Genomic DNA, 15,720 nt, shown 5'->3' with positions numbered 1-15,720 from the left:
TGGGTGACTTTAGCATAAATTGGGATTTTAAGCTTAAAATAAACCTGAAGTGTTGATTTATATCACCTACAGATTTCTGAACATTCCAATCCCTGGGAAATGGCCCCAGCTAAATTGGAACCCGGGACAGATGGAATCAGAACTTGTTGCTTCATCACAAACCATTTTCTCAAAATAGCTGCCGCATGAAAAATAATCCTGTTTGTCGATGAAGCCAAAGTGTTTTCACAGTGTAGTCTATTTTTGCACAAATACAATATCCCCTTCTTATACCCCTTTCTCTGCATAATGTCTAGTACTAGGATTTACACATTGCAAGTGGTCAGTAGTTGTTTATTAATTGATTGGGAAATTCTGCCTTATGTTTAACAACTGTTGAGTTCTGGGCACTGTGAAACCACTTCACACATGTATAATCCTACCTCAGATCCAGCTAGAGTAAGTGCCTGATCCAATAAACAGCAAAGACAGGATTTCACTTGGTTTTGTTTTGTTTTATTAGCCCCAAAGCCTCTTCTCCGAATAAATGTTCCATCTGGTCAGAAGACCTTCTGGAACTGAAATCTGAATGCTCTTTGAGCTGTGATACAGGAATTGATAAGCCAACCAACATTAGAAAGGCTAAATTAAATTATTTCGTGGTGGTCCAAACTCACCCCATAATACATGAGTGAAAACTTCATCTTAATTAAAACAGCAAGCTCTTGAGTGCTTTTACATCTCCAGATTAGAAAATTACCAGTCCAAATGGAATGCCAGTGTGGGAACCCAGGGTTGGGTTCAAACTCAAATTAAGGCACACATTCAATTAGATACTCTTTAAAACATAAACCAAGGCACCATCCTAAGTTTTCAGATATTCTGGAAACACCAAGGTCAAAGAGCTTCTCAGGTGACCATGAGGGGTGCCCAGGAGACATTTCACTCCATTCTTTCCTATTAAATTGAGCTGAAGACACCTGCATCCTCCCTAAAGCACAAGAGGGCAAAGAGGGAGGGATGGTAATATTGCTCATTCATTCAACACTGGCATAGTGAGCAGCTCACGTGGAAGAGGCCTACACTGGCCATTGTAGAGGATATTGAGAAGCGCTGACTTCAGAGCTCACAATGCACCAGGCGAGGCCCACAGTTCAGCATGACTAACCGTAGCTATGTAGTGAGACCCAGAGAAACAAATACTGCAATGAAGGTAAAAGAAAATCACTGTGAAAACCAGGACAAGAAGCAATCAGTGCAGTTTTCATGGAGGTAGCAGCGTGTGCACTGAGCCTCAAAGAATGACTAAAAACTGGAAGGGTCTGTCAAGCTGAGGAAGCAAAAGCATCAAAATATAAATGTGTGCTGGGGCAACAAGAAGCAGCGATGTAACTTTTCCATCATTATGTCATCGCACAGACGTTGCAGGCCATTCTTCACGCCATGCTTTCACCCCACCGCCACTCTTCCCCTGTGCTTCCCGGAAGGCATGTCAATGATAATGATTTAATAAAAGAGCTTCAAAGAAAAAAAAAGAATCTAATAAAGTAACAAACCTCAAGGTATCAACAATACATATTTACTTGAAAATATCCTGAGACTAAAAAACAGAGTGTATATAGGCATATGTAAATGATATGGAAATTAATTATAAATACACATGTGGCTTCGGCTCTGCCGAAAAACTTGCTGATGGTTGCTATCATAAACCTTCTGGAAGGTAAATACTGTCTGAACAGTTGCAAACAAATTGTCATCTTTGTTCCAAACCAAAGGCTTCAACTTGCCTGGGAAACCGCGCTGGCTTTTCAGTCCCCAGTTCTTTTTCCCCTTCAGATGCTCCCTGAAGAAAACCCACAGGGCTTCCTGGGCTTCCAGCTGTCAGGAATAATAGTCGCAGCACAAACAGCTTTACGTGTAGTAGCTGCGTATCTGGGCGGCATAATTTATTTCAGCATGTGACTAATCTCCACCACATTTATAATAACAATAATCTTTTTGTGCTAGAGGGATAAAATAACTATAATTCTCCCTTACTAATAAAAAAACCAAAATTGCTATAATTTGGTAATGCTGGAAAACTACGGCATCTGAGAGGCTTGCCTAGGCATGGCATCAGCCCTTCTGATCATGCATAAGTGAAACTGAAAAAATATCTGGGCCCATTTGTCACAGGCTGACAGCCCCTACCTATTCCCTTCCCGCAAGTCACAGAGGTAACTGGGCGCCAATGCTGTTGTCACATCTCCTTTAGGTGAAGATGAAAGACTTGGTGTAGAGGGTATCGAAATCTGGATAGGAATTTTATTTTGTTCACTTTATTCTGTAAAATTTTAATAATTCACTCATGTCATTTACTTACATTAATTTCATTCTGTAAAAATTAAAAGTGGGTCTTAAATCCGTACTGATGTAATGAAGTTGATGTTTCTTTATTTTTTTCAACAAGAATTTACCTGTTTTCACTGTTCTAGGTTCAAAGACTATTTCCATTGTTTTTATATTTTCTTCTTTTTTTTTTGTCCCTCATTCCCAATTTACTCATTTAGTCAATAGCTAGTTTCTGTGAACTTTCTATGTTCCAGTTATTGATCCAGGGAGCTAGAGGTACAACAATGAACAAAGCAAACAAAAATTACCCTCAGGGAGATTACATTCTAGTGATGGAGGAGTAAGCAATAAATAAGGTAGAACTATAGATGAAGAGTGTTAGATGTAATCAGTGGTAAGGAGATAGAAAAAGTGTGTAGGAACTGAAGGTTGAGAAAGAGTGGTGTTGAGAAGTCAGTAGTTGCATGAAACACTTGAAGGAGGTTGGGGGGAAAGCATGGGGAAGTAACACTTCAGAAAGAAGAAACAGCACATGCACAAATCTCGAGGTGGGAAGATGCTTGTCCTAGTCAAGGAACAGGCAGGAAGCCAGCACAAGTGCAAAGAAGCAACAGGAAGAGTAGTATGAGAGAGTTCAGAGCTAGATCATGTAGGGCATCCCACACCATAGCCGTAGCTTTGGCTCTCACTCACCAGTATCATTTGATGTAGATTATAACTCGATCATACTGGTGGCTATTCAAAATTCAGTGAAAGTAGAGTGAAAGCAGGTAAAACCAACAGAAACACATTCCAATAACTCAGGTGAGAGATGATCATGGTTAGTAGTGTGTTAGTAATAGTGAAGGTATTTGGAAGATGGACTGTGGATACATTTTGGGGTTAAGAAACAAGATCTGATGTTAATTTATATATGGGCTAATAAGATAAAGGAAGGAGTCAGGAAGAAAACCACGGGTTTTGGTATGAAGAATTGAGATGCAAAAATCCATAAGAGATGCTGGAATTTTGTCAAGGAGTGGGGGTGTTACCTTTGAGATACCTTACCTATTAGACATCCAAGTGAGGATATCATTTAAACAATTTTGGATCAATCATTTTGGAGTTCAGGGAAACATTATGAGCGAACACACAGATTTGGAAGCTGTTGGCCAACTGGTGGTGATGGTAAAGCCATGAGGCTGGGATGGGATCACCTAAGGAATGAGTGCAGACAGATAAGAGAAGGGTTCAAGGTCTGAGCTCTGATCTCCAATGTTCAGAAGTTGGGAAGATGACAAGGGACACCAAAGGACACTGAGAAAGAGTAGCCAGTGAGGTAGAGAGCCAGGCATGTTTGGTGACCTGGACACCAAGAAAAGAAGGTATTTACAGGGGAAAAAGTGATTACATTGTCAGATGCAGCTCAGTCAAATTAGATAAGGACTTGGAATTGATAATCAGATTTAGCAATGTGGGGGTCATTGTTGATCTCAACAAGACCATTTCTATAAAGTGGGGATAAAAACCTGACAAAAGAGGTTTGAGAATGTAAGGGGAGAATTTGGATAAGTACCCAATGCTTTTTAGTTTTTCTGCACAGGAAAGAGACATGGGGCAGTAGGTGTAAGGGACATTGGGGTTAGAAGAGGTTTTTAAAAGTTTGCTTATTCATTTGTTTTGTTGGTTTTGCAGATGAAAAAAAATTGCAACCTATTTGTATGCTGACGATTATGATCCAGTAGAAAGGCAAACATTGATGCACAGAGAATGGGAGGATTACTAAAACAAGGTTCTCAAATAAGCAAGAAGGCCAGACTAGGTGCACAAGTGGAGGGCATAATAAAGTCGGAAGCACAGGCCAGTTACCCACAAGGAAAGGAAAGGAAAGAGTGCATCACCGCAGATGCAGGTGGGTAGCTAGGTAAAAATGAACACGGGTGTCTATAGACCTTCTCCTCAGGTTGCTTTATTTTTCTCAGTGAAACATGAAGCTATATAATCACGTGAGAGTGTGGACTGTGGAGGCATGGCTAGATATTTGCTGACAGAGGGGAAATTTGACTGAATGGGCTAGGGGTATATGGGATTCCAGGAGAGCATTATGGGCCACTTGAAGTCAGCATGAATAAAGTAAAATCAATCAGCAATGGTGTGTTTTCCTGCTATGTTCAGTTGTGGGAGAGAAGTATGAGTGGGCGGAGAACTGGACTTAACTAGAATCCTTGTTTAGCAAAACAATGACAATAAAGCATGAGTGAGAGAAGGAGTTAAGAATATTTCCAAAGGTGTAATTATAATGACAAACATGAAATTTAAGCTTGACAAGGTGGGTGGTGAAGAATATAAGGAATGAAAGAGAGTGGAAAGATAGTAGGATCCATGTGTTACATTTCTGGTGGGTGTGGGGAATTATCGGAACAAGGTACAAAGGCAGTACGCTGGAAATATAGAAGGCGTTTGTTAGAGCGAAATGTTGAGCATTTAGATTTAGGGTAGGTTGCACCTGTTAATTAGTAAGGAAAAGATCAAGGGCATAATTATGCAAGTGAATAGCTGATGGAGGATGGGGCCTGGAAAGTGTTGAAAAGGTCATCTTCATGGATATTGAAATTGACAAGTATTAGACAGAATCAGTGTCAGAAAAAGTGACAATGAGCAGGAGTTACTTGTAAATGCATGAGGGGGAGTGGCCCATGGCAGTAGGTGGCTGCAACAGCGAAGGGTGATGGATGGGTACTGGCTGATGGCATGAGATTTAAAGTAGTAAATCAATAAAGTGAACACCTTAAATTTACATAGTGTTACATATCAAATGTATTTCAATTTTTTAAAAAAAGACCATTATTCCAGCTCTTCTGGATGTCCAACATTCTGGCTTGACCTTTGCTTGGATTTTGTGAACCTTTATTTATGTTTTTGATACATCTCATTTGACTTGGTTTTACTTTCACTGAATCTAAGATAATCCTCACGAATAACAAAGGTGTGTACTAACATATCCCCTCCCCTCAAAAAAAACATGAAAGAAAAAATGTCCCATAAGCAGCAAAAAGGAGCAAGGAAGAGAGTTTCAGGGGAAGCAGAGACTTCAGCGGAGAGATATTTCCCTCAGAGCAGGAAGGTAAAGAGAATATTCACAGAAGAGGCTGAGGAGGCAGGGGGTTTTGCTGATGACTGACCTCAAGCATTAAAGGGCATAATGAACAATGTTATAGAATATGGGGAAGAGTAGGAATAGGGTTCCTAACAGCTGATAGATTTTAGTGGGGGTAGGGGGACTTGAATGTGAGAAATGAGGGGTGACTTGGGAGTTTTGTTATAAGGAGCATAATTGGTTTAGTCCTAACTGTCCACAAGGCAGGGAGGGAGGAGAGGCCATGAGTACCCAGGAGAGGGAAGGCTGGGTGGGTGAGGGTCTTGCTGAGATCATACAGAGCACAAGGCTCTTATCTGACTCCCGGAGGAGACATGCACGTGGAGAAGAGGTGCCGTGTTGGTGTGTGTGCAGCTTCTCTCTCCATCCTGTGGAGCCTGCAGAGGGCATCTGCCTGGAGAGCTCAAGCTACTCCATGACTTCTAGTGAAAGAGATTTCTTCCGGGTATGAAAAGGGGAAGCGTTGCCCTAATTCCAACTAATCTGTCATCCATCTACACACTTGAATGGCACGTAGCACTTTATTTTTTATGCCAGTGAGCCATGTACAGATGAAGAAAATCTTTGGATCAAAAACAAATGTCTGATGACTCAATAGCTGGAGATACAGTGGTACTGCAAAAAGGCAGAGAGGCTTGCTGACTGCTGTCTGAGCAAAGTCAGGCAGACAACATATATCCCAAATTAAATACCTCCCCGATTGCCCATCCTGATGCCTGAAACGTTATTGTTAGAGAACTGCGGAGTTTCAAGTCCAGCTGAGAGACTTGAAAGAAAAAAGCATCACTTGGTGTTGCAGCGAAATGAGTACAAGGTTTAGGATCCCCCAGATTTGTGTATAAATCCCAGCCGGGAGCCTCATCAGCTGTGTTGTATTGGTCACTTGCTCTCACTTCCTACCCTGTCAGGAGGGGAACTTTCTGTTGGATGGAGACATGCCAAGTACTCATTTCTGCTAAGGGCTTGCATGAATATAGTCACACAGTGAACTCAGCACAGTCGGAGTGACCTACTGAATGAAACAGAGAATTGAAGAGAATATCCAATGGGCAGAGGTGAATGCGGACATCTGCAAAGCATGGCGTATAAATATGTACCTGAACTTTAAGCTTCACAAGTGTCCTGGCTGTCTCAGTTCACACTACTACATTGTGGAGTAGTAACTCTCTACCTTGAAAGCATTTGAGTAAAAATCACTCATTAGAAACACTGTAAAGATAATTCACCTCTAAGGTCTCTTCCACTTACAGATTAATGGATTTCATAAAACTGTATGATAATTGGGCAGAAAACAGTCAAGGCAAATTATGAAGTAGGAAAACCTACATTCAGTGTTTTCCCTCGAGGTATGTAGACTTTCTAATCACCTTCTGATGATTCAAGGATTGTCTCCGCTCCCCGCCCAGACCCCCAGCGCAGACACACACCCCACACACACTCACTGGTGCCCTCACTGGGGAGTGGCCCATACCGAGACCTCATGATCTTCTCACCATCCCACCTCCAAAGTCCCCAGTCTCGGAGGAAAGGGCATTTCCCAAAAAGTCAGTGTAGTGAAGTGGTTAAGAATGTAGGCTTTGTCAGCTTGCATACTGGGTGACACCGGAAAAGTTATATATAACTTTTCTGAGTTTCATTTTTCCTGATTAAAAGAGAAATCAAGGACCCTTGGTAGAGACCAAATGAGGTAAAGTGTTAGAATGTTTAGTATAGTGCCTGGTGCCCAATAAGCATTCAATAAATAGTGATAATTATATATTCCTTTGGTGTTTTAACAGCCATTGTCATGGCGCTGCTCTGCATATTTTCTTGCTCCTGATGTTGATTCCCAGTTGCCATGTTAGGATGCTGTTATCTTTCCCAGCCCCTGAAGTGATGCACACATAACAGGTACTGCCCACCCCATTCATGATTCTCTCCCAGCCCTCACTGTGCCTGTGCCCTCCCTTAGCTGACAGTCAGTTTGGGGGTCTTGTAACCCCTCTGGAATCATACAAAGGAAGCAGGAGCCTTGTACTCTGGGGACCAAGGTGACCCAGGAATAGGTAGATTGCTTCCTTGTTTATGGTCATTTTTGATTGTCCTGTGCACAGCTCTTTTTTTTTCAATGTTGGTTATGTGTATGAAAGAATTAAATGTTTTTACATACACAGGTAAAAGGTATAAATAGGACAACAAAGGTTTACTCCATAAGTTGTATATGTGTGAAAAACCTTAGGCAAGAATTAGCTAGTGGGCTGTTGGAGGATGCCGCATTCTACAAGCACATAGCATGGTCACACACTTACGATTCAGGATTTCTTACCTGGGTTGGCCGTGGAAGGTGGAGATTTTCTCTTCTGGCTCCATACTGCTTGCTCCATAGTCATTGTCTCCAGTTTTCCAGAATGAAGAGTCCACAGTTGTCCAGAAATAACATTTATTAATCAAAAATAAAACACACAATAGAAAAGACCTTGTAAATAAAACTATATATTTATAATGCTTTATTTTTTTTTGCTTCAGTACTCCACAAAACACTACAGACAGTAACAAAATAATTCAATAAATATTAAAAACTATCAAGACGATTATAAGACACTCTTTATCATATGTGAGCATCCACAGTGCCACAACCATTAGATACACTATTAAACACTATCATAGATATCTTTCTTAAAGGAGGGGCATAATTACTTTTTTTATCCAGAAGTCATAACATTTACATATATCAATACACAAGAGAACAACTCAGAGTAAGTGAAGCAGACAACCCAATGAAATGGAGACATCTGCCTGTACATCACTTAAAGATATTACAGTGTTAACAGGATAGAAGTCAACACACTAAAGAGAAATGTTGGGGTTTTCTTGGGGTATGAGGAGTGCAAGTAGGGCATTTAAAGAAAGCCTCTTACATATTTTCCATTGCTCTCTTAGCAATGTGCTCCCTTCCCTTGTCTGCCTTTTCCTGGTTGAGGTATTCCAGCACTTTCATCAACAAACGATCTTCATCGAAGTACTGTCTGTTTGGGATATTCTCATTCTTCGGGGGCCCCATGGGGAGCCGTTTGCTTACCGAGGCTGGTTTATCGGTCTCCTGGGAGCTGCCTGGATTCATATGTTCTTTGATGGCCTGCTCTATTTGGTCCTCTTCCTGTAGGTCATCTTCAGAGGAGACCTGGCTGGGAACCCGCTTCACCTGGTTTGAATTCATGATCTCAGGGTATTTAACTAGCATTCTGGCCAAGTACTCTCCTAATTCTTGATCCTTGTCATTCAGGTTTTCATATGCCATTTGTCTGTTTTCAACCTCTGGAATCCAGGCCCCTTTGGACAGCTGGTTTGCTCTCGATCCTCCAGGGCCATAGAGGAGTCTCGGCAGAATCTTCTCTCGGTTATACTGACCGGGAAAATAGGGAGGCTTTTGATTTGCAGCACTCTCCACCCCTAACAGATTTAAAATGTCCTCAACACTGAGCCCATCAGGTAGGGCCTCTGTCACAGCACGGCCAGGTGTTTTGGGGTAGCCATTCTTAGAGAGCATCTTATTTTGGAATATCTCTGGACGGTCTAAGTCAACCTCTGAAATGTCATCTAGGTCAACAGGAAGTTCAAGTTCCTGCTCTGGTTCCACTGATCCATTTGGCTTCTCTCCCATTTTGAGCATGTCAATTAAGTCTTCGGGGGGTATCTGTAAATTCCTTGAAATTTCAATCAGCTGATAAATAGACTGAGAATCAAGTGGTTTCTCAAAAAGCCTGGTTGCTCTTTCCCCATTTTGCCCTCCATTCTGGGACCTCCCACTTCCTGCAGCATTCACTAACCTTTTCAGATAGGCAATTACTTTGGAGACATCATCTGAGAGTTGATCTTTACTCTCTTTCGGGAGATCTTCATCCTGGAGGCCCAGCTGCCCTGAACGCTTCATCATTTCATTATTGATTTGTTCATTTTTTTCGGTGTTCTCTTTGCTGTCCTTTACCTCTTCCTGGGTTTGACTCTCTATTTTTTCTTCTACTGGGTTCCAATCTTCTCCCCCAACCACATCTTCATAGGCAATGTTATTGGCCTTATAGATATCATCGTCATCATCTGTGTAAAGTTTTTGCTCCTCATCAGCCCTCTCACGCTTCTGGTTATTTGGTCCCGTCAGTTTCCCCAGCTCTTGGAACACAGATTCCAGTGTAGCAAGACTCTGAGGAGTATATTGCTCCTCCACTATTTCATTTGTGCGCTTAAAGGGGTTGTCCCTGGAATTCTCTTCATACATAGGAGGGAATCGCATGTGCTTGAGCTTTCTCTCTGGCCACTGTTGAGCCTCATAATCATCAGGCATGTCAATTGGAAAGTTCTTCTCTGAATTCAAGGTATAGGGCTTGTTTTCATTTGGTGTAGACTGAGGCCCATTTTCAGCCTTTCTCAAAGCTTCCAGTATTATCCTCATCCACTCATCTTCACTCAGGGAATCCCTTGCACTTTCTGGCAAGTGACTTTCATCACCATTTTCTTTTTGCTGAAAAGGGAAAGAGACACCTTGGTAGGGATTATAATCTGGGCTGCTTTCTTCCTTGTGAGCTTGTTGTCGGAGCTTTTCTATGTACTCCAAAGCCCTGATCATTTCAGGACTGGGAAACTTTTGGGCATTTTCCAATCTGAGGTCTGGTTCTTTCTGAAGCAGCTGGTTTCGCTGAAATGAAGCTGCTTCACCCCCAGAGATGAGGAAAATTAAAGGAATGAGAGACAGGGCTGCTCCAAGCCAGTGGGTCTTAGCTTCTGCCATGTTGAAAGATTTCCTTAAAGATGGAAAACATGAGTTAACACAAATGAAGCAGACTAGGAACACTATAGCAAAAGAAGTAATCAACTGTTTGGTGGGGAGTGGGCATAGTAGAGATTACTTCACATTAAACTTAAGATGACTGTTTTTGAAATCTATAAATATACCCTCCATGATTCCCACAAGCTAACCACAGGGATCTAACAAAATTGATGTCTCTTTGCATCAAATTTACATGGTATACATCTGGTTAAAATGATAATAAAAACACTGATATGGTATTTCTCAAATTTTATTTTTTATATCACAAAACATGGAGTTTGGTTTTAGTATGCATTGTTTCTGTTTAATAAAGGCTTTCCAAGTTGAGTTTTAGTTTTCTTGAATAGCATTCCTATTGAAATCATTGGCAAAAAGGTTAGTTGGTGTCATTTAAAACATGCATGTATACCTGCACACACATGCAAACACACACAAAAAATAATTTCCTTAAGGTTGTACCCCCCAAAAATGGGGTTTAGTTCCTAAATTAGCCACCTAATCTTATTGTAGAAATATAGCAGCAATAATATCATTACATATGATAAAGTGATACAGCATGTCCATGTCAAACATACTGAACTATCTTGTGAATGAATCCCACTCACACATATTTTTCAGAACTAACTTAGTCTCACTCTGACACCAAATCCAACTATCAATTTTGAAAGCTGTGTACCTTAATAGCCTCCACAATATGTGTTTTCTCAGGTCCAAGCTAGTAGGCTAATTCAATGAAATTTCTTTCTGTGTAAACATATTAAAATAATAAACTGTTTTAAAATACCTGTGCTCCATGTTTCTTCTAATAATTGTATTGTCACTGTCTTGCAAAATGCAATCATGGCTCTATTTTTCATCAGCCCTCAAGAATGTATAGTAAATAATAACAGATGCTAGAAAGAGAACATGAGTTTACTTAATCAGTCTATTTCTGAACTTGTGAGTGTTCTGATTCAGCTTGATTTATGCTTGTGTATTTTGGTCTGGACCTGTGAAATTTTAAATGACTCATGCTGTTAAAATATCTTAAAATAACCACTATGTAATTCCTGATTTAGGTATACACAGATAATGTGTTGAATTCTTACTACCTAAAAATCTTCATTCATTTTTCTCTATTGCCTTATTATCTCACATATGAATTAACAAGGATAGTAATTCTCATAAGTTTTACATTTGGCATTGCTAATATTGAAAAATGATCTTAATACTTGCCATTTTGTTGCAAATAAAATAAATATAAAGAAAGTTTATAAGTTTGGTCATGATATCTTTACGTGGATCCTGGTTCTGTAATATATAAGCTATGTGGGTTCAATTTTCTGTTGGCTTAGACATCAATTGCAGAAAATATCATTGTTTACAAAATAATATTGGTGTTTAGGTAATTTTTAAAGCCCCAAAATATTTATAGTTATAGAAGTTTCTTTAGCACAGATGCATATATTCATTAAAATGATTCTCATTAACAAGACTACTTAATTTACTGAAAGGAAACTCTTCAAAGGCATGTCAGAGAAAACTTGTAAAATACTTACTATGAATCAATGTTTACTAAAAACAGTTTTATTCATACATTTTCATGTCTAAATAAAAATATATTATACATGATTCTTTATATTATTTCAGGATTAATTTAGTCTTGGTAATCTATTTTCAACAATATCATTTAAGATAGTAATTTTGAGAACCCATTTTCTTTTAAGCCATTCTCCTGAAGCATTCTTAACATATGCGTTATGTGCCTGTCTTTAAAATCATTGTCTTGTGGTGGTCGGGAACAGGGGGCTTTGCTGTGGAGTTGGGGCAGAATACTGAATGCAGGTATGTAAATTACAGCCTGGCAAGCTCTATGCCTTAGTCATTTATAAGGTTCCGTTTGGATGGTTATTGTCTTTGAGTAAGACTCAAGGGATGTGTTTCTTGGGAAGCAGCTCTCCAAAGTAGTAAAGATGGTTTCAACAGTTCTAATATTCTATATAGGGTTGGAGTTAAAGCCTCATGAGTGAATATGTCTTTTCTATTAGAATTTGACTGGACCATGAACAAATACAGGTGAATATATCTAATTCAAGCAATTCAACTAGTCAGGATATAGAAAAAAAGAAACATTTGTCCCATTCAAAATCTTTAGCAAAATACTGTACATTTTTCAATCAAAGCATAATAATAACAGTTTATACAATTATAAATGTTTTCCTCATGTATTCAGGTAATTATCTCTCTGGATTCCATGCTCATATCCAATCTCTAACCCAAGATAATATTTCATTCTGAATAAAGGAAGAAGCCTGTTTTCGAGATCATTCCAATCTTACTTTCCTGGAACTAAAATTATCAAATCACAATGCAAGCCCTCTCAGAGTGTACCACCAGTTCAGAAGAAGATTGTATGTAGTTAGTTCATTTTGAGCTCGTGCAAGGTAAATTTCAAGGGAAAAAATAGTTCCAGAATTGGTTGCTAAAATTTATGACTAATGTGTTTAACAGCCTTTGAATCACTGAAAACCAACTGTTAAAAATATTAAGCATATAAAGGTTTTGCCTCTGGTTCTTGGGAGGAGAGACAATAAATTAAGGAAAGAAACAAAATATTGAGCTTGGTTAACTTCACATTAATATGTGCATTGATCCTAAAATCCTTAACTTTTTCACACTTCTCATGACTAAATAACATGGTCAATAATTATCTAACAGCAAGTGGTATACAACATAGATTCAACACATATATATGCATACAGTGTCTTACATTAGCTAAGGAGCACTGGGTTGCTTATTCGGTTATTCTATACATACAAGCTAGTCAAACGATCTTTTCTTCTCAGCTAGAAATTAAGGGAAGAAAAAACAATTTAGAACTTTCCAGTAAATCAAACGGAAAAGCAGCCTTACCTCTTTTTTAGATGGCAGAGAACATCCACAGCATGTTCCTCCGGGTCCAACGGCTGAGCTGGTCGGGCCGTTTCAGCACCCGGACAGCTCCTCGGCTTATAGGGAGCCGCCGCGCCTGACTCCGCACTGCCACACTGACGTCACCGCGCCAAGTCACAAACCGGAGCACAAACGAGCTTCCTCAAAGAACCCCAGAGAAAATAATCATTTTATATATTTTTTTAAAATGCTGCATGCTTACGCCACCTGTCTTTTTGTAGCAAAAACTGCAGCTGTCTTTTTTTGCTTTTATCAAAACCTTTGAGGCTTGAAATGCAATGAATGCTCCTCACAATTTCCCTTAGAAAGAATTCTGCCAAACAGACATGGCTAATTACGATATAACCTCCCCTATGGTCTAATATTTTGTGGTAAGATCTTTTTGCGGCTTTTCTTGTCGTTGTTATAAGAAAGTTTACAAACACGGATTTTTTTTCTTCTTTATTGCCTACGAAAAAATTGTTACCATTCCTTGGTGTACTCTAAGAGGAACAAAAGACACGTTATAAACATGAAAAGTCTTATATAATATAATAACCACAGCCGCATTGCTTCTAAACTTACATTTATTTGAATTAAAAGGAAAGTTTTCTCTTTTTTAAATAAGAATAGACTTTAAGGCTCTACTGACTTGGAATTTTGCTTCCTCGAGTTGATTGATATAACTGTAAAGTGTACATTCCCTAAGATTTGGGATATAACAATTGATAATTCTATACGAATCTGTTGTAATCTTTTACAATATCTTGTCTCAAAAAGGAAAGCTGAGAAGTTGAGTGTTAATGAAAATACTTCCATTAAGTAAAAAAGAAATTCTTCGGTTATCAAAAAAGTAACATATGCAATTAGAACTCATTTGCAATGGAGAGGAAGTTAGACTATAAATATTTTCCCTCTGTTGAATCTGATAAATTGAATATCTTACAAAAAATGACCAATCCAGGGAATAACATACCAGTTGAGGTTGCCTTCCAACCTCTCAGATTTTTAATTCATAAGCATTGCTGTGCTGATTATATATTTTAACTTATAAGTTAAGTATAAATTTTAACTTTATTTTATTAAAGTTATGAGTTTCTAAAAACTATATAATTTGAAGTATACTTTAAGTATGCAGAGGAATCCTGCTGCATAAGAGACCCCTCTACATCTCTGTTAATGAATAATCAGCCACTGATTTATCCATTCAATACATTTCAATAACTACTAAGCATCAGATACTAAGATGAATGATACATAAGATATTTAACAATGCATGTATATGTTTATAAAGCTTTTAAGGGTGCTTTAGTGCAGGTGACAAACAGATCATTTTGATATAGATGGAAAGCACTAGGAAAGACATTAGTCAACAGTGTTTGGGGGAACATGGTGGAGAGCCTGCCTCTTGGTTGAATCTAGAAATTCGGGGAGGGGGGGAGGAGAATCAGGAAGGAAAAAGCATCGTGAGAAAAGAAGCCTGAGCTGAGATTTCTCTTCATCAGTTCTTATTAAAATATGTAACTATTCTAGATAAACCACAATACTCTTGAACTCCTCAAGGCAATAGGAATATTTCAAAACCTTAGGGAAAAAATGATTGGAAAAATTGTCCTTTGATTCACTCTCTTTGCTCTTCTGGTGAAGATATTTGATTTCCTTAAATGGGTGAGAGACCATTTGTGGTCTGACAGGGAACTCATACAGGTTCAACCTAGAGTCCTATGGCCAATTCACCCAATATTCTCATCTTTTATAATGGGTTTTTCAAACATGGTGAAGTTCTAGATTGAAGAGACCTGAGTAAATCCTACTTCTCAAGCACCATCTCAATGACACCTGCTCATTTGCTAACATCTTTGTTAGCTCTACACACACAATAACATTTTCTTAAATTTTCACAAAGACCACTGTGAGTTTGACTTAATTTGCTTTCCAGCAGTTCTGTGTGGCCAGTTGAACTAAGCAGTACCAAGGCAGCCTTAGACAATTCCACAAGATTACTCTTAAAGGGTTGAGTTGGTTCAGCATAGACCTCAACAGCTCTCAAGAATTTGCTTGATGTGGCTAGGTCACATATGTGGAAATGAACTTTTTTTAGCAAGGACTAGAAGCTATATTCTTTCTATGACTTGAAAGTCAACCTCTTTCTTGAGAATGTCTCGAATCTTCCAAAATCCATGTGAAATATAATTCAAAAATTTCAAATAGGATTAAAAAATCAGGAGGCAGCTGCTAGGAATGACTGGCTCCATCAGCTAAAGTGGTGGGTAGAGCAATAAGTTATAGGTGGGTCACTGAATCCCTGTCTACTATAAGATACTATAATAAATATGTCATTCATTGAGTTCCAGTATGTTCCAAGCACTGTACTAGGAACTTCAGCAACCTAATTTAATCCTCAGGACAACTATAATGGATAGCTATTTTTATGTATTTTGCAGATTTAAAAAAACTGAAACTCAGAAATAAGTTGGCCACTGCTCCCTCACTTAAAATTGGCGAGGTAGGTTTGAACTTAGTTCTTTCCCAAGGTATTTTCACAGTAAAGATTATGACTCAG

General features: G+C 39.0%; 1 protein-coding gene across 1 annotated transcript; it reads right to left on the bottom strand.

Moving 5' to 3' along the window:
- Positions 1-7,915: 7,915 nt before the first annotated feature.
- On the bottom strand, positions 7,916-13,317 carry SCG2 (secretogranin II). Its single transcript, XM_028511029.2, has 2 exons — positions 13,140-13,317; positions 7,916-10,221 (listed from the first exon to the last, which is right to left on the bottom strand). Exon 2 carries the CDS (start codon positions 10,206-10,208, stop codon positions 8,340-8,342), a length of 1,869 nt encoding a protein of 622 aa, XP_028366830.1. The 5' UTR covers positions 10,209-10,221; positions 13,140-13,317; the 3' UTR covers positions 7,916-8,339.
- Between the last annotated feature and the right edge of the window lie 2,403 nt (positions 13,318-15,720).

Source organism: Phyllostomus discolor, chromosome 4, assembly GCF_004126475.2.
Source record: "Phyllostomus discolor isolate MPI-MPIP mPhyDis1 chromosome 4, mPhyDis1.pri.v3, whole genome shotgun sequence".
Taxonomy (NCBI): Eukaryota; Metazoa; Chordata; class Mammalia; order Chiroptera; family Phyllostomidae; genus Phyllostomus; species Phyllostomus discolor.
Note: the sequence above shows the minus strand (reverse complement) of the source record. Positions and strands in the feature narration are given on the sequence as shown.